The sequence below is a fragment of the Phlebotomus papatasi genome, chromosome 3, assembly GCF_024763615.1.
Source record: "Phlebotomus papatasi isolate M1 chromosome 3, Ppap_2.1, whole genome shotgun sequence".
Lineage (NCBI taxonomy): Eukaryota > Metazoa > Arthropoda > Insecta > Diptera > Psychodidae > Phlebotomus > Phlebotomus papatasi.
Window position 1 is genome coordinate 90207995 of NC_077224.1, and position 26037 is coordinate 90234031.

The window sequence follows — 26037 nt, forward strand, 5'->3', positions numbered from 1 at the left end:
CAAAAGGTTTAAGAATTTTAAACCTTTTTTCTTAGCTTTTTTAAACCGCAGCTTAAAAAAGCTCACAGAAGAAATTATTATTAATTCATATCCAGATCCACAGGGACAATCAAGTTATACAAATATTTACTTGAGTATGAATTCCAGTAATTGAAAATGAATTATGAATCTACATTACTCTAATTCGGAAACCTCTAGTAAATTAGTATACACCCTGTACTTAAAAACAACTATGTCTGAAGTCGCTATTACTAGGTCAATTATTGAATCACTTTTTGGTGTTCCACATGTGAATTGGTGAGATAATAGAAATTACTGTAGAGCGTTTTTATTAAGAGAGAACATCCCTATCCTGCGCGAGCACTTCTTTTACAAGCTGCGCCAGGAGACGCCGGTCTCATGATACTCACTCTCTTTCTCACACAAACCCAGAGGCACAGGCACAAGAGCTCTTGAATACGGGCAGAAAACCATTCAATTCAGTCGCTGTAGATTTTTCAATGGGAATAGATGTGCGTGGATTGGGAATATTTTTTGCCTTGTACATGTAGGATTAATGCTCTTTTGGCCAAATTTTACTCGCATCTTTTTTCGGGGGATATTCAACTTCATAGTAAGCGGAAAAGAATTTTTCAATGTCCGTTCATGTGCTTTTAAAGTGGCTTAAGTAGTTGGAAAGAATCTATATTTTGAGTGAAAAAATGTGGGTGGTTAGCAATTTCATTTATTGTTGGAAATCTTTTTCTTGATGGACACATTGAAAGTGAAGTTTCGAATTTTTCCACCATTTCATATATTTTACGTGAGATTAACAGTGAGATGGAGAAAAATTTAAAGATCAGAGAATTTTTTGAAGAAATACCGTGAATTAATAATGCAATAGAAAAATGAAATTCCTGTTGAAATTAAATTATTTACTACTCCTCCTCCTCCAACAATCCACGGTGAATGGGCTTTTGGATGGTGTTAATAGTGCTATTTTTGGTCTACTCTCACCAATAGGTTTGTATTTTTCTAAAAGAAATGTGCATAAATACTAAAATGGTTCTCTCACAATAACGATCCTGTAACTTTTACTTTAAATGTTCTACTTTGAATTTGATCCCAATACAATGGTAGTTTTCCTCTGGTTTTTGCACTGTGCATCACCGTCTCCCTCTTTTTTTTTTTTTTTTTGATATTTTGCACCCTCTTCGTAGACTATGAAAGAGAAATTTATTTGGTAAGTATTATCAATTCCGGTAAGCGTCGGGGGATGGGGCAGCTAAGAAAAAATTGATTCTTCCCAAAGCTTTTGGATCAGACTCCAAGCCTTCCTCAATGGTCAAATCTATCTATGAGACTACTCACAAAGAAATCGAGAAAAAGACATACAGAACAAAACCTATTAAAAAAAATTGAGAAAATAACTAGAAAGGAAAAGTGCAGTGCCCCAGATCCTATGCTCTGTGAACCAAGGAGACGTATGACAAAACAAGAAGAGAACAGATTTGACCACTGAGTAATTGGAGTCTGAGCCGAAAGCTTTGGGAAGAATCAAATTTTTCTTAGCTGCCTCATCCCCCTACGCTTACCGGAATTGATAATACTTGAATCAACCGTCGGAAAACACCAATAATTTATTTGGTAACTTTTGCTGATCCATTGAATACTTTTATTTTAAATTTGTTAGGGTAATATAAATTGCATTAGCTAAAAAGAATAGTTTAATTTTGATATTTTCCCATTTTAGCGTTTAAGATAGTGTCAAGAGGGAGATATTATGATTAGAAGTAGTGCAGTACTCAGAGTTATCTTAATGTTTTTCATTAAATCGTAGATTCACATGTTTTTCTTACAATATCGTTCTCTTGAGTAATATTTTATCCTTCAAATAGTATAAAAATTATTCTAGACATTTTCCAATGATTAATACAAAATATAGTTATGTATTTAGTTATATATTTAGTAATGAAATATCATTTTTGAGAATTTTTTAGAAGTTGTGGAAGAATGGGGATGTCATGATTCAGCTATACGGTTGACGTGTAATGACCACCACTCAACAATTGCTATTCTTGAAGCAACCTTCACTCCCAATTGCACAGACAACAAAATTAACTGCCCATTTTTTGATTCCAAGGGACGGTAAGTATAAGGCGACATTCTTAACAAATCGAATGTGTACTTTTCTTTTCGCATATTTACTAAATATCCAATGCCTTTTTAAAATTTTTTATTTTGTCAAGAATGATTACAAAAAATATTTTTTTTTTAGTTTCTTCTATATTTCAAACAAAATCTAAGAATTAAGAGTAGTATTATTTAAACTCAGTTTTTCTTAAGATTTCCTTCGAATGAATCACTTATGTAGAGCTGTAAATTTAGAATTATATAAACTTAACTTTTTACAAAAAAAAAGAGTCTATAAATAATATCTAAAGTGGTTGTAGGGGTTTTAGATGAAGCACGGACATTTTATTTCCCCTTTACAAAATCTTACAGAATAATTTCGTTGAAATGGTTTGTGAACCAATAAATTTATTGAGAAATTGCTCAGTGTAAAAATTTTGCGAAATACTTTAAACTTGGAGGACAATTTTATGTTCTTATTGGATATTTTTTACTTATAAATATAGTAATATTTTTCCGTTCTTTGACTCTCTTTAAAACATTTCTTGATTTCTGTTGGCACATATATATATAAATGATGTGGATGTGAATTTATTTTAAATAAATTGATTTTTCTTACGGTATTTGTAGAATTGTGAGGGCCTTTTTGCAACCACGCCACGACTATCGACTAGAAGAGACAGAAGCTGGCCGGCGATTTTTAGAGACACTCCGGAGATCACATGAAAATCAAGAGGATGCTGTTTACGATGATGATGTGGAAATGTATGAGAATGAGGAAGTGGGGTTGAAGGTGGGTGCCAGTCGAGATGACACGGTGTTACTGAAAGAGAACCTCGAGAAAATGTTGGTGGAATATCTGAAGAGATTGACCGGGGAAGACTTTGATGGAGAAGTTGATGATGATATTTCACGACAGCGTCGATATCTCGTAGCCGGAAATACCACATCATTGTCACAAATGACGATGATGATGGACGAAAATGTGATTAGTGGCTTCAATTTAACGGACGACGTTGAACTAATTGATAGTGATGTTAATGGGGATGATGCGAAGGTGCAAAGAGTACAAATTGGTGCTAGAAATATAACAGTGAATGAAAGTGTTGCTGATCCACTAAGACGATGGAAGCCACGAAAGTGGCAAGGTGAGAGGGTTCAGTGTAGCGAAAGGAGACACAGAATCACGCGTCTAGATCGCATTGAGTTGGATAAGGCTGTGCAAAATGAAACAGAGCATGAGTACAACATCAGGAGGATTCTCAACCACAGGTGAGTCGCAATCCCTACAATTTTCCACAGGGTTTCCATGGATTTGGGAAAACTTTTTTTCCTTTTGTTATGTCTCTTTTTCTCTGACCCACCGAAATTTACCCCAAACGTTTCGCCTCTACTTTAGAGGTTTGGATGAAATAAAATATTAATCATAAAGGAAATACATAAAGGGGAGCACAAAATCCATTGCCAGTAATTTTCTATCCCACCCATCATGAATGCCCTAATAATGTGGTATTGATGTGCAGAAATCTTTCGCATGAGCGTTCATGTTGTTCTAAAAAAGTAGGATAGATAAAACATACTTATGCAATTAAATATTACCCTACGGGTTTTCAGTAAACCCTTTATTTAATTAACACACCAGTTGAAGGGTAGCGAAGTGGATGGTTTTCTGTGAAAATTCTAATATGGTCAAAGTTAATGTAAGCAGGAATACCAATATTTAACCTATTGCCTCGGAATAATGCAATGATTATGGTTCTAGATATTCGTGGCGTCGCGTTGATCGGTTTCTGCTTAAAGAATTATTATTGGTTTGGCGGTATATGTGTTTAAAGTTTGCTGGCAACAGATTATGTAGCATTAGAGAAGATTTGTACGACATAAGGCTCTTCTATATAAGAATTACACTAAAAAATGCTCAAAATATTTAATTTGATTATGATAAGAATCAGAGAATGACCAATAAGTATGATATTTTACCAATTTTACTAAGTTACATAATAATATAAACTAAATTATTATTAATATTATCGGAATACTTTATTACAATGTAATAATAAGCTGTTGTACTCCATGATGGAGAATCCGCTTAGTCCATTTGTAGACCGCTCAGGAGCGCCTTACCGCAGTGTGGATTCTTCTTCCATCCTCCCAGAGTTTTTTTTCGGGCAGAGGAGGTGCATTTTATTACGTTTTATCACAGTGAAAATGTATTTTCCTGACATTCGGTTGCTTGCATCGGGCGGGACTCGAAGAACTCACAACTGTGAGAGTCGAGCCAGAGATCTCGTCCTCCCAAGACCCAACGATCTTGCCTATTGCGCCACTGAGTTCCCCGACACACTAAATAATGCCTCCAAATCTATAAATCATTATCAATAAAAAAATGTCTATCGAATTAGCGGGAAGTATAGCAAAAAAAACTGGACCAATTGAAATGGTTTAAGGCTTATTCTCTTCAAAATTAAATTCTCTACTAAATGATTTATATTAATTGTTATGAGCCTATTTTAATTTTCTCAGAAATTCATTTTTTTAAGCATGGAAACAAGGTCCGAATACATGCTTTTATTTCTGTAATTTAAAAAAAAACGTAAGAATTACGAAATGTCCATTTTTCCCTAACTAAGGACTGCTGCGACGAGGCGATCTAGCAAATTTCTCATTAGCCTGCCATTTTCTATTTTTTTTAAAGTAATTAAATACTTTAAAATATGTATAAATTTACACTAAAATTTTCATAAAGATTGGTATTTTTCTTCTTCTAAAAAAAACTATCGCGGAAAGCATAATTTTTGGCCACATATTTCAAGCATCCTCCTTAAGAGGAATAGGCGATTTTTTATGTCGTATTTTTGAAATTTTAGACTCGTTTACGATGTACTAAATTTTAACCAATTTATATACTAATGAATTTTCTCTATCAAAAATTAACAGTGTACATATTCCACTGGATACTTCTGAAACTGATATTTTTTATAGCAAATCGTGACTTATTTTTTTTCTTACAAACCTTCATTTCTCACATTTTTCTGTATTAAATGTTATTTCCCTAGAGGGAGCATGATTATTATTATTAATCGAGGGAGCATGATGTTCTAACGCGTACATCTCTGTATTAAAAAGAGGATTTGAAGCTTTTTTAAAATGGAACTGATCATTAGTTATGTGAGTCACGTTAGCCATAGTGAGTTCTTTCTATTGGGTGTGGATTGTTGGATTAATGTACTAAACACCACATGAATGTACCAAAAGGAATCATTTCCAGTTCATCAAACTTCCGTCACTTGTCTTGCAACTGCAATACTGTCGTTTTAAAAAGATAAATTGAAGATGGTGATAAAGTCAAAGGGAATCTCACTAAATCACTTGCGTTAGCAACAGAAGGCACACATTTTGTATTCCGGAGATAGATGTGATATCCCAGGGAGAGAAGTATTGGGGCTTCCTACCTAATTGTGACACTACTATCATTTTCCCCCTATAAAATAACAATAAAATAAGACGCTGATTTACTGGAATAATATATTAGGAGAATCCGGGATAAAATTAGCCACCAAATGAAATTTTTCATTGCGTATAATTTGCACAAAAAATGTTTGTATAAGGCTGATAAATATTTTAATGAATAGGAAGGGAAGTATATACTTCGAATAAAGCGTGGTTTCCTCAATATTCCTTCGTAGGCAGACTATAAGATATTACTATCTAATACTATACGTGGCTAATTCTGCCCCGGTCTCCTCTATACGCAGATCGAATTGAATTCCTGCTGCTTTCGAAAAATGTTGAAAATACACTATGATAAGATTGCTGAGAAGAGGATTGAATTTATCAATGACATAATTTTACGAGTTTTTAATGTATTCTAAAATTAACTTTTCCAGCACATTTTTTTCTGTATGAATATCTCTATTGTTAAGTTTTCGATTGTTCCTCTTCCTCTGGAGTTAAATCACCCTTTTTGGGGATCCTCTCATAGAATTTTCAGGTCAACATTCTCATTTTAAATTCATAGTGTGACTACCTGTAGTAATGTATTCTTATTCCAAGAATTAAGTGAAACATATGTGTGCGTTGTTGAAATTTAATCAAAAGGGTTATGGTATTGAGTTTATGTGTGATCCCTAATGGATTATTGCAAAATGCTGGGCATCTGGCTGGTTACATTTATTTCTCAACTATTTTATACCACAAGACCCTTGAGATTTATTTAATTCTAATTTTAGCATCTTAATGTGAAAATATAACTCTTGAAATTATTAATCAATTGATGTTGATTTTTTCAATTTCCTTGCAAAAAAAGGGATGTTTATATAATTCACATTCCTCACACTTCCGATTTATTCTTTTTACATGAGTTTAGCTCATGAAAGACGTTCTAAATTTTTGAGCCGTTTTATAGAGTATCTAACTGCCTTTTTTATTTATATACATTTAGAATAATATTTCTATTTTTACCTTACACCCTAATTTACGTAAATCATTTACATGGATATGAGAAGTGCTCATAATAGGACACGAAAGAGACTTAATGTTGAGTAATTAGTTAGCGTTTTGTAACTTCAAATGGACTATAAATTCAATGGTTCGATTTGCCTTTAGATTAGAGACAGACTTTACAGAGTTGTCTTTTACATCATCAAATTTTTAGTCAATGCATGTATAAATTGGGTGTTTTAAAGTAAAGTTGACAGGACTGAATTCTTTAAATCTTAATAATTATAACTCATTCTGACTTCCAATAAGCGATGTCTTATGCGAAATTTCTAAATTTTTGACCCTAAAAATGTGTTATTAGAAATGATTCAAGATATATTTTCAGCGACGAAATGGGAACCTAGACAACTTCTACCCAAAAATAAACAATCGCAAATATGATTTTGGAAGAAAGGAGATGAGTGGAGTAAAAATGTAGGTCATGTTATTAATATGAATATCGACTTATGAGGGATTCTTCGAAGATTCTAAATCGATAAGTTTATATATCTAGACCAGGCTCTAGCAATGGCTTATGTCTTATGGTAGTGACCAAACAGTCGAACGGACGAACGCATGCATAATAGAATGACATAATTTTCAGAAACTATCTGATTCGTGAAGACATACCCCAGAAATGAGTCCCAGATGCATGAAAGGTATGGATTATTTTAGGGATCAAAAATAGAGGGATGATTATACATAAATTCTGCTCACTCTGTGTAAGGCAAGCAATTGAAGCTATTTCATTAACATAATGTTACTATAGAAGATGGAACTGTAAGTACAACAGCAAATTCAATTTCATGTATTTGTTTAAAAACATTTCATTAGTTTTTGGCCTTTCCTTCAAATGGGGTGGTTTTGATCTTCACCATATTCAATACAAAAGGATCCTTTTGCTGACAAGCGCAAATTCCTTTCTTTATGTCTGATAGAAAAACACGAAAAGGGATGGAGGGTTTTGGATTGTTTCGCAAGAATAGTAGCTATATGCAAAAATTAGATAAAAATCCGTTTTTGTTAGGAAACACCTGCCGAAATTTTCCCATGAATTTTAGGCATAAAAAGTGCATTGTATGAAGAAGAAATATTTTGCGCTGTGACCCAAAATATGACACTTTTGCTCCCCTGTTCCTATCACCTGTTTTTGTTGTACATAGTTCACATTATAACATCATACTTTCCTTGTCTACCGGAACTAATAGTTGTATTATGCAAATTTCAAAATTTTGAAAACGTGAAAGAGTTTGCCGTCTGTTGTTGGTTTACGTTATTCTTGTCTATAGGGGTGTCAAGAGTTGAGAATAAAGTGCAAAATTGTTTGTTAGGGGAAAACATCTCTCTCCCGTATAGCACTTGAAATTTATGGGATTGTGGGAAGTATTGCTGTTCCTGAGGGTAAATTTGAGGCTTTCAAGAAAATGCGTATATAACATTCCAGCAAAAGATGTTCGCGTGCGTTAAGACGCATGCGTTTTCCCCTAACTTTGTCAAACAACAAAGAAAATACACGGTATTGAATGCGGTCTCCCTTTTATTTTTGGGATAGTAGAAAGTAAAATAGAACTGACAATTCGGTACTTGGTAGAAAAGGGGTTCTGGAGAACAAAGAATTGTGGAGAAATTTCAAATATGAATAGAAGGTTTAAGAATTTTTCTTGATATTGTGCCAGAGAGAATAATTTGTGTTGATCTTGATATGTATCAAACACAGTGACTTAACCAGAGATCTTACATTAATGACTTTATAGTCTTTACTTGAGAATGATGCAGAATGTTTACGATGATCATAAATCTCTCAGAGAAATATCACAATTTACGACAAATTAATAGCGTGTTCTATATGATATGAAATTCCTGTTTTTTTTTAAGAAAGAATAATGAGCTTACTTAATATAAAATAAAATAAAATTGCTGATCACATCATAAACCGATAAATTTATGATTTTTCGAAATTCGTTTAAATCGTTTAAATAAAAAAAAACTTAATATTTCTCCACGCAGTACATAAGTGTAGAACGTTCATAAGTGATGACTACACCGTATTTTGGTTTTCAGCGTTTCATTCAGATAATATCGTATGCTTCAGAGTATAATTAATTTATTTCCTATGTTTTTAATACATGCTTCATATTGAAAAAATCTCCTTTTTTCCATTAAACTGTCCTCCAGGAGTCTCATAAAAAATAATAGAAAAGTTCTGTAACCCCTTGTATGTCATGCAGTCCTACAATTGTAAATTTTGTTTTGATAACAATTTTTTTGGTTTCTCACGTTTATCAATTTATATTGCTCAACAATAGAGAACAAATACTAACATGGATCTTATTTTTAAGAAATTATTTGTCATACAATAATATTTTTATATATTATAATATGAATATTATATAATTTTATAAAAATATATATTTTTGAGATTATTCACTTAATAGTTAAAAATACGTAATTAGGATTTACATGAAATCTCTGTATATAATGTTTTATTCACTTTAGTATAGTATATTTTTTTTAATATTATCTCGTATACAATTTCTGAGTTTTGATTTTTATTTTTTTTATAAAAAAAATGACATCGATCGGTAATCATCATCATTCAATCAATTTAAAATTGGATTTTCTTTTGCCTCACTTAATCTCAAACTTCTTTTCTCGAATAACTAAAATGTTATAATTATGTACATTTCTTATGACAAATTTATGTGGTAAATAGTGCTGAATTTGGGTGGGATGAGATTTGGGTTACAAAAACACAACCACTAAGAAATTTAGTGTGGAAGGCTACATAAAAAAATCTACTTTGGAGGTCTCTTTTCAGTGGGCTTGATGGATTTAATGTCAAAATGTAGCAAAAATATATTTATAATATCTTATGCAATATTATGTATGGGCATTGCGAGCAATTTTTGTGAAAAAAACCAAATAGTGTATTATGTAATAGGTTTTATATAGAATTTACCAACTTATGCTACGTTCTAATTATACATATACTTATGATGCTGAATTGTACCTAATAAGTGAATCATATTTTTGAGAATTGGTCCGATACATCCATGGAGAATTCTTTTTGTTGTAAATATTTACAAGACACATGATTCTGGATATATTAAAAGGCATCTTGTCATCGCGGAAGAAACTCCAATAGTTCTATTTTTACGAATAAGTCAGTACGCAAAGAGTAAAGCCTACAACCACCTCACTAATTACCATCTCTCACATGTGAGATAATCAAGTTGGAAAATTACTTTTTAGTGTTTGGGAATGAGAATTGACTCGTAAATGTGAGGCATATTTTGTTTATTTGATTTACTTTATGTGTGGGAGTATGCAACAGTGTTTTTTTTACCGAGGTTGAGTCTAAGTATTTCCGCATCAGAGTAGCATTTACTTTTTAGAGTACTTCTCAGTAGAACCAAATGTGACAATATGAGGAATAATGCTGAGATATGTACTAGAAATAGAAGATAAAAAAGAAAATCTTTATAATCAATAATCCAAAGGCGAGTAGTATATGCATTATATAAAATATTAGTCCATACATTTTTTTTCAGAAACGCCGGCCGCGTGGGAGTATAAAAAACAATATTATAATATTTATTTAAAAAGATATAAAAAAATACCATAGAAAAATCTGGTGGAATTTTTCAATGGCAAAAATGATTTATTAAAATCATTATCCATCAAAATTGTGTAGGTGCTTTATATTGACACATGTGAGCTCAATTTGATTTGATATCGTTGGTAAAGTCTCTAATTCTCCGGAAATTCTATTTTTATTCACAATACACTGATTTTCGAGCTGTTTCAAATTTTGCCATTTCATCGAAACGAAGAATGGTTTGTAAATGGGATTTAAGTTTGAACTTGGATAGAAGCCATTCAATATCTATCCCCTACCAAAGATTTCATTGCCCTCAAATATATACAATGACTGAGCTGATTTCTCTTCTAGGCAGAGATAAAGAAAAAACAGATAAATAATTCCTTAAATGCATTTTTTACATTATGATATATGAATTTTTCGAAAAAGTCGTACATGAGCTGAAAAGTCAGATGTCCTCCTTTTGATATTCACTTCTAATTTTAAGATTTGAGCCTTAGGCGGTCCAATTTTTTTAAGGGTACATTTAGAATTTTCATTAAAGGTTCAGGAAATTGAAAATAATACGGCCTTTGGATGTGTTATTGGCAGAAAAGGGGAGCGTGAGGAGCTGTCCTCGGAAATGGAAATATAATTTAATTCTCAATATGTATAAATGGTACTTAGATTAATAAATACAGATAACACAAGGCTTTACCATGAAACAGTGCATTAGAAACAGAGTGGTGTGGAACAGTAATTAAAAAGCTAGATTTGGACTTCCTTTTCATAAATATTGATAAATTACACAAAAAATGAAAATGTACTTTTGGGAATGGTCAATTATGATTAAGACAAATGATTAAAACTGCTGAAATCATTTATCATTTGTAAAATTTCCCGCCAATATTAATTTGAGTATCATTTGTCTTGCAGATGCTCTGGAAGAAATCATTGTAGCTTTGTATTTGCTGCAGATCATCCTTATAGAATTATTTGGGACAGTGGTATCGTGAGGATCAAATATGCCTGCATGGATGGTAAGCAATTTAATTTCTGCATAGTTTATAATATTCGTTGCCCAATTAATATTAGACTATACATTTTTAATAAGGTTAGCGAAGCACATATTGATTGATTCAAGCATACTTTTCATAGATTGAGGTTCTCAATAAGGAACTTATCTTGACTGTAAATAAAATCGACTTAATTCAGTTCAATTCTTTCGTTAATGTTTCTTTAATAGCATATGAATTTGGCTGCTAATAAATTAAGGGTTTTGCTACGAAAAAATTGCCTATTTTACTCAATAACAACAAACATTTTTATTGTCTCAAACTTATTGTTAATGATTATAAAAATACATTTTTTCGATCTTGAAGAGTAAAGGCAACATATTTCTCGAATCTAAATATAAAAAGAATCACTTGCTCAATCATTTCATGGAGTATACAGAAAGGTCTTATTTCTAGTCCTTAGATCAAAAACCGAGAAGATATTGGATAATAATCATATAAATGAAATAAAAAGAAAAAGTGTTGAAGGATTTTCTCTAATTATTTTTTATTTTTTTCCAACACACGGTAGAATTTTATTGCTGGCTTTTTCGATATGGCTTGTGATTGATTGTTAACAAGATTAAATTGGTCTATGGGGCAGATGTGTGTATATCGCTTGGTGATTTTTGTTGAAATGATTAAAATTTGAACTCATTTACCCTTTTCAATTTTAACAGCAGGAGATTTGGTTCCCTCGGCTCTCAAGCATGACAGGAATATTATGGACTCGTGGGTGAATTTCTGTTTTTTATTAGTGTATAAATGGGCATGGAATTTAACAATTATTAGACTTGTTTTCAAGTAGAGCTCAAGTCTCAAGTCAGAAAACTTAGGCCTCAATTAATTTAATAAACTTCCCAATAAAGGATAGTATATCACAATTATTGGGAAATTTGAAAGAGAATTATTAAACAGAAATTGGGACAAAAAATATATATTCTATTTCTATCAGGCATGCGCGTATTCTATTTTCTTGCGTTATAAGTATATACAAAACTTAAATTTTTATATGTAAAATTAGATTTAGAAAATGATATGTGTCTGATAAATATCAATTCAATATGAGCTTTGTCATTATTTACTTTTATTGAATAAATTATTAAAAAAATCGCCATTATTTAAAAAAAGAACAAATAAGAATATCTTCGTGAGAATTTTGAGTGGCTTCATTTTTTGCAAATAATAATATGTATAGTAATCTCTGCGACGTTGAAACGAGGGCGGAAGGCTTTGACGCCTGTTACTGGGTCATGGTAGAAATGACATTTTCTGTTTTCTAATATTCAAATGTTACATATACGAAACACTTTCTGCCCTCAATAGTGAATTCTCCATATTTGATTTGACCATAAATCTGAGGATGCAGAAAGTTTTCTAAAGATAAATAAGCATTTTTTAGATTATATGCGAATTATAATTTGTTTTTCATATAGTATAAAGATTTAGAATACAGATTGGAAAGAGATTAATAAAATCTATAACGAAATTTACTAGGGCATATGTTCAAAATTATTTGTCATAAAATCGATTACTATCTATTGCAGTTCAATAGACTGACATGAAATTGTTTTCATGGGTAGTATACAACATAAGAATAGTATGTTACAATTTTGGTGAATTTCGCCATATGGTGATGTTGCGCATGGTTCACACGAAATGTAGTTCAACATCCAAAATATTGCACTAAAATCAATATAGTACCCTCAATTTATAAACTGAAATTTTGGAGTTTTTTAGCATAAACTGTTATATATATATTGTGAAATGCTTTTATCACTCAACATCGATAATTTATTATATTCTACATCTACACCCTTTAGAAAGATACTGTAATAAGAAACCGAATGTAAATCTTCTTCCGCAGGAACGGTTACGGTATATATTTAGTTGATATACAATAGGGTATACGGTACCTCAAGTTGTATTCATTCGCTCGTTTGTGGTGTAATATTACATTTTTCACTTTTAATGAGGATATAGTCTGTAAGAAATTACGATTTCTCTAATAGAATTAAGAAACGATAATTTTTATAAGAGTTTTTTAAATTTGAGAAATATTATAATTTCTTATATTATTTGCGTTCTTTAATATTTAAAAAAAAAACATTACAATTGCGCATTGTTACGTCCAAACGATGATTTTCTCCCGTAATATCACAAAAAAAAGAAAAGAAAAAAACACACTTCTAAAAGTCGAATTCTCAATCTAGGAACAAGGAATGGTTAATTGTGGAACTCACGGTCTACTAAAGCAGTATTATGTTGATATTTGTGAGATTTTGTTTCTTTCGTTGATTACTACTCGCGATTAATAATTTGTATAGCTATACTTGATCACTCCTTGATGTGAATGAATTATCCCAGACATATTTCCCTTTTTCTCTGTGCTATTGATTAATTTTTATATAAAAGATAATACCACAAGATTTTGGATATTAGTTTTATTGTTCACAGTCACGCATCGATCGATTGATTTATGAATGATGAATGAGGGTGTTTTCTGATCTCAATCGATTTTTGTTGTTCTCGATAAAGATATTCACCCTCTTTGAAACACATGACCAAAACGATATGGCCACGTGCCAAACATTTGGAAAATATTCCTGTGAATGAAGGGATTGGTCTTATTTTCCTTCCATTTTCTTCCCTTCAAAACAATTTAACCTAAATGTCGTGCTAATGAAGGTGTTGTTAAGGTCTTCATTTATTACACACTGGCAAATTTAACTTTGTCAATAAATTTAGTTTACTTTCATAAAAAAATAAATAAGTGGTGTGGCAAGCTATACATTAAGCTTTTTGACTAGACATGCTTTAGACCTATTGATTACTTTACCATTTTTATCGACTGAACCTTTCCATATCTATCTATCTATATATATATACACACATATGTATGTACGATGTATTTTCCACATATACGATTCATATTACGCATAAAAAATGTGTACGATGTAACTCTAATAATGCGAACTTCCAAATTTGGATACTTTACGCTAGAGCTGCAATAGAGTAAATGATATTTAAACTCCTTAAACTAATGATCATATTATTGTTATATTTTGAAAAACATACTCATTTATTAGAAAGTTTAAAGTAAGTTTAATCTTATCTCAGTCATTAAGGGAATACTCTAAATTATAATTTAAATATAAATATAATTTTATATTAAGTACTAGGTTCACTAGATCTTATGTTCCTTTTTTTTTTGGATTCCCATCCGAAGTAAAATATAACAGTGAAAATTGGTTTGAAAATAGCGTAGCGCTACATAAATTTTTCTTACAATAGTTACACAAAAAATCAAATATTTTTTATTTGAAAATGAATAAAATAATTAAATAAATTTGAAACTATTTCAATTTGTTCTCTTGTTGGAAGCATATTGATGATAAAGTTGTGGCATGCATTTAAAATCGAACAGCTGGGTACATGGTTTTTATGCTGGAATATGTCCTTAGGGATACTGAATGATTTAGCATTGTTGCAATTTCGTCACGTTTTTGCTATATCCTAGATCCTTCAAATGCATTATTATGTTGACAGAGATATTGATGAATTTTTATGAATAAAAGACCGAAAGGAATTATATAGGGGATAAATTGTAAATATAAAAGCAAAGCAATTGTAGTTTCAGATATTATTACTAAAATTATGAATATTTTTTCGCATTTTCTTTGATATACTAAAAGAATGTAAGAGAAATATTAATTAGAATATTCAAATCATCTTATATTTATGTTTTCCTTTGAAAAATGTTCCTAACCGAGTTTTTGTTGTAGGATTTAGCATTTTTATTTCTTTCCCTCTTTTATTGTGAACATTTAAACGTTACAGACGGTTGTCTATTTAACTTGGCCATGAATTTTATGACTGAGAAAATCGATACCATATAGCGAAGGAGGAACAAAATTTGACTTGCTTTACTATATGAGTTTCATTTTCTTCCTTCCATCTTTCACAAAACCTTGAAAGAAAATGAAATTGAGGAAGCGTGCATATTCATTCAGAAAGAGAATTAATCCCACATTTTCTTTATTCCTTTTTGTGAAGTTTCGTTTTGAATTACTCGATGTGAGACATTCTGATTTTCTTACTGTAATTTTATCAGATTTCCGTGTGACTAAATTCTGCGGAGATCACTTAGCTATTGGAAATGAGATCAACGTGAGTGATGATTACGATAAAAAAGGCGAACCTATAGCTGAAGCCAGAATTTCAATTGATCAACAATTTCATCAATTCACAAACCTTAAGATACTCAAAGAAGTACCAGCCACTTTGTCTCCTGATAATGCAAGGAAACACCACATTTATTCCCAGGTATTATACTTAATTTTTAGTTTAGAGCGACTTGTAGTTTCTCCTTTGTTCGTGAGCGGAATTAATTATATAGTATTGTATAAACTTATGGGGAGGTGGGGCTGCTTTGAACTGTGGGTTACATTTATATACGATTTCTTTCGCATATTTCTAAAGGAGACTGGGGTTCAACGTAATGTAATTTAAATAGACAAAACAATTGTGGATCTAAATTAAATTATTATAAAGCCCAGTTTCTTTAGAAATATACGAAAAAATTGTATATCAATGTAGCTCCACCTATACAAGTGTAAATATTACGGAGAATTGAGAGAAATTAATTGAAGTGCCATTCGCTGTAGATTTAATTAATGTTGATTAAATTAAATTGATACGCATTTCATGAGAATTTATTGTACTTCTCGTAGCAAAAAAATTTAAAAAATGATTTTTTTATGTTCAGGATTTTCGAAAATTAAAAATATTGCCGAAAGACGTGGACGAATTTAACGACATTGAAAAGATAGGTGATGAATTTTACTTCCGGAAGGATGAAGGAAGTGACTTAGCAACCGAACCACCGACCATGAGTCCTTCGGAAAACAATGAGAACGATCTAGAAGCGGAAAGAGATAAGGAAGAAAACTTGGTGACCAATCTAGTCGAGCCAACGTCCACTTTTGGTCGTACAAATAGTACAATTAGAGATAGCTTAGACTTAGACAGTAGGATAGATTATGCAATTGACACAGAAAAAACACAAAGTCCGATAAGTGATACAACAAAAGTCGAAGATGCAGAGTCTGTGGATACTACAAGATCACAATTGTGGGACATAATAAGAAGAAGCACGACTAGAGCACTTCCTACTGAGGGATCAAATACTTTTGGCGTGGATTTCAGTGAAATTGAGTCAACTTTAGCAAGCCTTGGGGAAAATTTTACTGAGATGGGTGGTTCGACAGAAAAATCTGTGATAGTTACCAAATACAAAACAAGAGTACAGGAGGAAGATAGTAGTGAGGAGGATGATTACTATTTTGACGAGTATGACTACATAACTGGGCATAGGAACACTGGAAGAAGAAAATATAAAAGGTATTCAAAGTTAAACAATTAAAACCCTCTCAATATCTTTAAATTTATAATATTATTAATTTTTTTTTATTTAGTGTCCAGAGAACAGCTCTTAAGACCGCACTTATACAAGGATTCGCTATGACACCCGGTTACCCCAAATTCTATGTTGGTGAATGTGATTGCAAGTGGACGATAACAGCTCCGGAGGGACAGAAAATTCGCCTAACAATGCTAGATATATCCCTAAGATGTATGATACAGCTATCTTTTGCTATAGTTTTTCTTTAATAATTTGTTTCTCTGCTTTCATGCTCAGTCGATAATCCTTGCCGAGATTACATTGTAGTCAAGGAATCTGCCCTGAATCGTATTCTCTTCAGTAGTTGCACTGAGCTTCTTCGTCCTAGGCTTGTGATAAGTGACTCAAATCAACTTGAGGTGATTTTCTTTAACTGCAAAATTTAGGACACAAGTAATTTATAAAAGGGTTACTTTTTTTTACAGATAACCGTTAAATCTACGAGTAAGTTGGCTTATCCCAAGAGAGGTGTACTTATTCATTACACTGGTGAGTTCCTCTAGCTCCCACTAGATGGGTATTTTTACTTCATAGACGCTTTATTGCTCTCTTTCTTACATTTCAAGGGAGAATGTTATACTACGTAGATCGTTTTTTTTATGTTAATAAATTACATGTAATGGTGATAGAGGTAGCAGTAATGGTTTTGTACAGACAGATATATAAAATTGTTATTACTATATATAATTAATATTATTATATTTATTATTATTTCATTTTATTTTATTTTAATAACATTTCTCGAATATAATTTTGGGAAAACTTAAAAGATAATGATTGTCTTTTTCGGCATGTCTTGTACAAAAAATAACAAGTTTTTAATGTAATAAGGTTTACAAAAAAATTAACAATTATTTTAACGTCATTTTTCTATGCAGAATAACATACTCATGTGATTAAATATTTAATCTTACAAAATATCTAGTTTCTATAATGTTTGAAACAAGGATATGAGACTACAATATTACAAGATACTATACTAAGTATAGTTTAATTATCATATTATATAGTTTAATTATCCTACGGCTGAGGCTGAGACGTCTACGATCTACTCCCCGACAAGTGGCCTTCAAAGTTGAAGCCATTTTCTTACATTCACATATGTATGCGAATTTTTTGCACTCGTGATCTTTATACGATATACGCCAGAATTTAGGTATCCTTTCCGTACAGGACTCTACTCCTTGTAAAAAGAAATAAATATACTGGATTTCAGTATAAAAACCTTTTTGCTCAGTGACAAAAACTATGAAAGTCTAACATCATTGCAAACCAATTCAGTAGGCACTACAAAACTGTTGATTTAAAAGGCACTGAGAGAGGTTACCTAAACAATTTTAATTTAATCGAATTCAGAATTTCTTGTGTTCATCAGAAATAGCTTCTTTTTCTCAAATTAAAAGAAGAAAAATTCTCACAATAAAAGAAGTATATTTTCTCTGGAGCTCTCATTACTTCAATTTAAACCAAATCCGTCAGAATTTATTTCATTTAATTTTTTACGGGATTTGTCTCTAAAGCATTTCTACACGTAATATTATGTTCTCATATAATGTTGTGGGAAAATGTCAGTGGGAAAGAGATGTTCACCAGTCTGGCCTAATTCTGTTTCAGCTGTTGGTTGTCTTACTCCGGACACCCCACCAAATGTTCGACTTGTGGAGAGGAGTGAAGAGGTCGCAAAATTCATCTGTGATCCATCCTTCACACTCGTGTTTCCTGATACAGCTGTTCATAGTCGCGTCTTGAAGTGCACAGAGCGTCACACGTGGAACGACTCACTGCCCGATTGCATTGGTGAGTCTTTTCTTTGATGTTTATTGTCAGAATTTGTGTATTGTGTTTTATATAAGATCGTTTTTTTATCCATGAGAGTGTAAGAAAATAAGTGAGAAGAGTTAGATGACTTCAACAATTGACGAGTTATTGTGATATATTAGAATATATTGTAATCTTTCTTTGAAGAGATCTGCCACGTTTTTAGTATGATAAAAATAACTCCCAAAAAATACTATAACCTTTCTCAGTTTTAAGAGCACATTTTCAATATATTTTACTTATCAGTTACAGTATATATGTATTTTGTAAATTCATCTCTATATGTAATCGACAGAAACAATTCACTTTATGCCTTCCCCTCGCATAAATTCAGTATGTATGTAAGCAAACAACTAATAATTAGAGTGGAAAGAAATATTAGGTATAATTCCGACGTCAAGAGTATTAGAAAATTTCGTGACTGCCTTTTTAGCGTCGAAAAGCGAATTTGAAGCAAGATTGGGGGCGATGGATGAGTATTTAATGTGTCTCAGAGGCATTTCAGTGACCCTTGAGGATTAACGCTCTACTATCATTATTTTACGTGTAAATATTGGACATTGATGGTCCCATTAACCCATTCAGTCAATGTACCAGAAATACTTGAGACAGAATGTTCATATTTTGGGATTTGTTTCCTACAGAGTAATAGATGAATTTTTTGAAAAGAAAAAAACATACCTTTTATGGGGGGGGGGCGCGGGGAGCCCTTGTAAAACACACGTCTTAACGGTCACGGAGGAAAGAGGCCAATTTTAACAAATTCGACGAGATGTCGTATTTTCCGTCCTCCATTTTGAGCAAAAATTTTCCATGACCTTCCATGAAGCAAGAAAACAATAACAAAATGTATTTTCATCTCTGTCGGACTAATTTTCCCAAGAAAATGAAGAACTAAAGTTACTGAAAATCCATTCTCGACAGCAATTCGGATAAAAATTGCCCAGAAATAAATAATCTAAAATCACTTAATTTGCGTATGATGTATAATACTATGGTAAGGAATGGGTTAAGTTGGCTGCGAGAAAAAAATCCAAAGAGAATAATAATTCCAAAGAGAATATAATTCTTGTAGTTTTCTTCCTCAATTTTCACTTCATAACGTTAAACGTTCTAAGATGTTATTCTTTATCACAAAGTCACAGAATATACTCGCAAAAGAACAATTTATCAATTATCTCTACTCAAATTCAATTGATACTACAGAATTATTTATTGTAGAAACTCACAATAAGCTATTGTCCAGAATTCGTATGTAATGGCCTTTAAGTGTGGATTTATTCTCCTGCAAGGCTCTTTTGGAGGCACATTTTGGTTTTTTTTTTATATATATTTAATTGAAAAAGATAAATTATTTGTGACAGGCTTGGAAAACGTGGCAATTGGCCATGAAATTGAATTCTCTGGAAAATCGATCATAGAAAAAATAAATTGTATTTAGGGGAAAGTGGGGCACCACCAAACACGGGGTACCATCAAACACTGCGATTTTTTAATCGGATATTCGACTTCAGAGGATAAGACCTATAGGAATTTATAGGCACTATAGGGATGCTTGTCCACTGAAGGAATGGTCGAGATAGTTCAAGTAGTTTAGAAATAAAAATTAGTGTTTGGTGGTGCCCCAGTTTACCCTATAACATAAGGGGGTCGATCTTATCTTAGGAGTGGTGTACGGATTTTGAAGAATTTCCATATAAATCGTGAAAGAGCTAAAGAAAATTCACAATGAAGTATCGAAAATGATGTACAGTAGACTCTCGTTAATTTGGTTCTTTTAAAATTGGACTTTTTAATTCGAGTAACAGTTAAATGTATAAGAACTTTGTTGAAATTTTTAAAGCTTGCATATAATTATGGAAATGGAATAAAGCAGACAAATATTTCCATTGCTTCTCTTATGGCTTGTATATACTAGAGAAATTTATGTCCATATTGAAGCAAATTGCTTACGCTTGTGTATGAAAAACTGACAAATATGACCATAAATTTCTCTAGTGTTTAGGTAGAGGCCATTAGTTATGATGCGATTTTTTCCCTATTGGAGGTTATTCAGGGAATTTATTATAGGGGAAAGCGCGCCTCCTCGGACGACTCAAGCTTCGAACAACTCAATTTTTTTCTATGTTCCTAATGGATTTGACCCATACGACTCTAGTCAAGAAATTTGAAGCATCGGACAAGCTATTAATATTAATATTATAGTGAGTCAAATTCATTAAAAACATATTAAAATGAATGAATTGATCGAAGCTTGAGTCGTCCGAAGGTAGTTTAATAGCTACCCTTAATTAATATTAGCTTTCCCTTAATTATTATTTTGTATATTTAATATAAGTATGTAATTCGGGCGACATTTCGGTCCCCAATGTCCGAATTTGAGAGACACTACTGTATATATGATTTATTTTGGCTAATTTCACCCCTTAATTTCTGTTTTGTGCTGTTTTATGGAAAATTAGTGGGAGATTACGTGTTGGTACTATGTTTGCAAAAAATAAATCTACACAAGAGTTGATGCTAAAATTTATTATAACTTTAAAATTATTTCAAAGCATTTGATAATAAGTTTTCAACAAATTGTTATGGTATTTGCATTCCTCTCTCAAAGGCACATATACATATTCATAAATGTTTTTTAAAATATTTTGTGTTATTCAATTTGCAGTTTACTTTAGTATAAAACGTAATCAGCGATACGTTTAAAATGAGTATATAAATTGTTTTGCGTAAAAATTTTAAATGTTAGCCGATAATGAAAATTCTTTATTATTTACATGTCTTATTATATGGAATTAAACATAAAAATATGAATACAAAAAAATCTTTCATTGTTAATAATAAATCTAGAACTACCGGATTTGGAATTCAAAATATTAAATATCAAGCCATTAATTACAGTAAAATCATAATAAACAAATAAGAATTAATTAGGTATCTCACCAAAACAATTATGATATTGCATAATCAATGAAGCGACCTAAACTATTTCTCTCTTATCCTCAAGGATTTCTTGCTCCAACCGAACTATAGTGTAGTTACAATCTAAAATTAAACATAATTATTTATCCCAATAAATTTTATGTATAGCCCCATTATGTTGTACTTGTACATAGACATGAAACAATATTATCATTATTATTATTATTATTATTATTATTATTATTATTAATATTATTATTATTATTATTACTATATTCTTGAAAAAGTGTATTACTAATATGAATTCTAAATATTATTGATAAATATTTAGTTGTCTTTAGTTTTAAAAATCAAATAATTTAAAAGTCTTAAAACGGTACAATCTCTTTTTTGCTGACATTTATTAAAATTATTTTCGTGGCGTTCTTTTCAATCAAATTTAATTTCCATCTCTAACAATGTGAGTAGTTGTGGCGTTTGGTAAAATTTATTAGAAAGAGGATAGGGGAAAGTGATCTCCCTTCGAATGTTCATGCCTTCGAATAATGTGAATTTCTTTTGTTTTTCGTAAAAGATTTATACTAAATTATCACGGAATTATCAACAATTGATGATAAGTCAACTAATATTTAATAGAAATGTGTAAAGTCCCTTAGGAAAACGTAAAGAAAATTACCATTATTCGAAGGCATGAACGTTCGAAAGGAGAGTACTTTCCCCTACTGAGATTTTTTTTAAATTTTGTCAAAGAAAAATTATTGGAATGTAGGGGAAAGGCTCATAATTTTGTCCAGTTTCTTATTTTGGATACTTTGAGGATAAAATTGGACACTAAAAATAAATTGATTAAAATTATGGATTTTTAATCCAATATTTGATGAATAATGAATTCTATCTAAATATTTGTTCTTTTTGGAAGATTTTAACACTAAATACGTTAAATTTTGAATATGATTTGACTTGAAATTGCTTTGTTGAAAATTCAGTGTGAGCAATTGCTTACGAGAAATATGACAGAACTTCGTGTTTACTTCAGTCTTATTTAGCTGTGATGAAGTACAAACAATGTTTCTTCGCTTTTTTGAGTGATATTATTGAATATTCATTGAATATTGTGTTGATTCGTACATTTGACCTGAAGTGAGATTTTCCTTGTGAATTAGATTTTTCGTGTGAAAAATGGGAAATTTTCTAAGAGGTTCACCAGTGAGGTGATACTCCTTATTTTAGGTGCTTTCCTCACGAAATTTCGTGAAGTTTTGGATTTTGCGATGACAAGGTTGTGTAAATGTCTGGAGAAACAAAGGAGCATCATCTCTACGAACGAGATGTAGTGAGAAAAGCCTTGAAAGGCACCCGGAAAGGCCAGGGAATGAGCAAATCCACACGTACTTGGAGTACCGAAGTCAATTCACTTTAATGAATGATATGGAAAGTTTCCGGGTTTCTTGTGATATTCTACGTTTCCCTTACATAAACAGAAAGAGGACTTGGTAAGATTGGTTCATGAAATGAAGAACAATGGGCATCCTGTTGAGGCGGATTAGCTGTCCAAATTTACAGCCAAGTTGTCCAAATTAATAAACAAGTTGTCCAAAATAAGAGTCAAATTCACCTCTACATATCAATTCATTTTTAAACGTATTAAAACTAATTTTAGTAAATATAAGACGATAAATAGCTAGCCAAGTTTCTAAACAACCCTTCTAAAAAGAGTGTAACAAAAAAAGTCAATTAGTATTGAAAATATCGCACTTCAAACTTGGAACATATTTAGGTTATAATGGCAAATTACAAAAATTTGAAAGGTGGGATATTGTCCAGAGATACTGCTGGAAGGAATCGGCGTCGCTTAATTGCCAAATTTTATGGAAATTCATGAAAAGTTATACATAAAATGGTCAAATATTATAGTTATGAGGCACGAGTACATCTGAAAAACGCTACTGGTAGACCCAGGGTGTTTCGACTCAGAAAGTCGATAACCGCATTCTAGGTATCTCTGATAGTAACCCCATGATCTTTGCTTCAAAAATTCAGAGTCGGCTGGTTACAGAAGGCATACAGGCTTCAAATGCTTCGAAAATCAAACTCAAAATGAAAGAAAATATAAGCATAGGTACTTAGCTCGCAAGATTCCATTGGTAAGCAAAACCAAACTGCGTAAGAGGTTGTATTTTTACGTTTTTAGCATGTTCCAAGTGAATTTACAACCTTTTAACCAGATTGGTTTTGTTTACCAATGGAAACCTGCAAACCAAGTAATTATTCTTACCACTTTCATTAAATTGCGGTTGGTTTTGAAGCCTGTATGCCTTCTGTAACCAGCCGACTGTGAATTTTTGAAGCAAACATCATGGGGTTACTATCAGAGATACCTAGAATGCGGTTATCGACTTTCTGTGTCGAAACCCTGGGTCTACCAGTAGCGTTTTTCAGATGTACTCGTGCCTCATAACTATAATATTTGACCATTTTATGTATAACTTTTCATGAATTTCCATAAAATTTGGCAATTAAGCGACGCCGATTCCTTCCAGCAGTATCTCTGGACAATATCCCACCTTTCAAATTTTTGTAATTTGCCATTATAACCTAAATTATGAATTATCAAAAAACTGATTATTTCTTGTTATTTATCATCACTTTTACACCTATATATTTACCATTGACAGCCTTAAAAATGTACAAATCCACCATTTGCCTATCAAATGACATAAGCTCAAAATGTAACCGGTTTACATAAAGTTGGTTGAACGTTTTCACCATTTTTAGATGCTTATAAGCAGACTGTTCAAAATTATGAGCCTTTACCCTATTTTAAAGAAGAAACCTGCAGATAAAAATTATATAAACGATAAAAACTATACTTCCGAAAAATTTATATATATGCAAACATCGGTTAAACATAGATTATACTTTCTGTTATGTCAGTAGAGTCCTGTAAGGAGAGTAATGGGTCTCTATTAACTGTTTCAGATAAGGCAGAAACTATAGGAAGTGGACTTGTGTTACCGTACAACGTGAGAAGAGCAGCCCCAATCAACATGGAGGACAAGGCAGATATGATTTATGGTTAATTTTTCTATTTTTTCAAAGAAATTCTTCTGTTCGAAATATAATTAATTTATAATGTCTTTTCTTTTGTAGATATTCTAATTCCATCATTCATTATTGCCGGCCTCTTTATCATCAATGCCATAGTTTTTCTTGTGATTATGCGTTATCGCAATAAGAGGTTTGTCTTTTAATTCTTTCTGTTTTTAACTTTTTTTCAAAATCAGTTTTGTTATATTTATTTAGGAGGGATCGCTACGAAGATGATTCAAAAGAAATGGTTGACCTTTAAACGATGAAAGGAAGAAAGTAAAAATGAATGTAAAATTGATCAAAAATTAACAGCATAAAGCCAAAGACTTATACAAATGATAAACGACACTCCTTTAAGATGGCCATCACAGAGAATTTTCTTATTTTTTAACAATAAGACAAACAAACATTTTTATACCAGACTATCTTCCGACTATCAAAATAGTAGTTGAAAATATTTAAAAAAAAATCACCTAATATTGGAGGTTTTATTTTAATGTACAGAACAGAGATTTATGATTGAAAGAAATGTAAAAGTAAAAAATCTTTAAACCATATCATATCTCTAAAAGTAGACAAAGAATGATGTCATATTCAAATGTTTTTAGAGCAGTATTTTACGTCGTTGAACCCAACATAAATCTCCAGTTTATATTTGAAATAGATATCGTTACAAAATGAAAATAAAATCTTCCAAAAAAGCTTTAGATGCTAAATAGATTGAAAATGAATCAGCCACACCTTTCTCCTTCATTTCGGTTTAGAGACAAAAACAACAATTAACACAGCTTTGTAAGAAAAAATAAATAAAACAGCCAAGTGTAAAAAAAAAGTTATTGTGTAATTCTAAAATAAAGGAAAAGAATATGTGTCTGAAAATATTTTTCTTTTGATTTTTATCTTGTTGCAAAGATCAGTTTAACCTTTTTAGATTTTGGTTGCTAAAAATATAGGAATGCAGGTGAAATGCAAAAAAAAGAAAACAATACGTTTAGTATTTTCCTTTGGTTAATTACTCTTGTGAGTACTCGAAATTTAAACGACTCTTAGAATCTCCTTGCAATTTTAATATACTTTTTGATGGAGAAAATATTCCAGTTGCTCATTATAAAATACCTATAATTTTCTAAATACTTTCATCTTTTATTATAGTCAGAATTTCTGTGTGTTTCATGAATTTTGCGATGATACTGTAAATTACACTGAAACAGTGCAATAGAGAAATTCTGTAACAGTATTATAATGATATATGACAAATTTAGAATTTTTGATGTGTTAAATTCAGCAAAACTATTTGAAAATGTGATTTATATCAAGAGAGCTTCATAAAGTTGCATATAATGACCAATTGATCCCGAATTTAACCACGAAAATTTGTCATATGATAACATTGTTAAGGTAAGTGTGCCAAATTCCGGCCAGCTTGCAATTCCGGCCACCTTTTTTGTTCTTCGAATTTCCATGATTTTTTAGTTTTTACATATTCTAGAGATTATACAATGCAAAAGAATAACAAA

General features: G+C 31.4%; 1 protein-coding gene across 1 annotated transcript; it reads left to right on the forward strand.

The window, feature by feature from the left end:
• Nucleotides 1-467: 467 nt before the first annotated feature.
• On the forward strand, nucleotides 468-25399 carry LOC129808105 (uncharacterized). The gene is made up of 13 exons (XM_055857819.1): nucleotides 468-1002; nucleotides 1980-2127; nucleotides 2743-3384; nucleotides 11108-11211; nucleotides 15341-15552; nucleotides 15995-16629; nucleotides 16704-16861; nucleotides 16928-17049; nucleotides 17116-17179; nucleotides 18305-18487; nucleotides 24410-24505; nucleotides 24581-24668; nucleotides 24734-25399. Exons 1-13 carry the CDS (start codon nucleotides 888-890, stop codon nucleotides 24777-24779), a joined length of 2613 nt encoding a protein of 870 aa, XP_055713794.1. The 5' UTR covers nucleotides 468-887; the 3' UTR covers nucleotides 24780-25399.
• The last annotated feature ends 638 nt before the right edge of the window (nucleotides 25400-26037 follow it).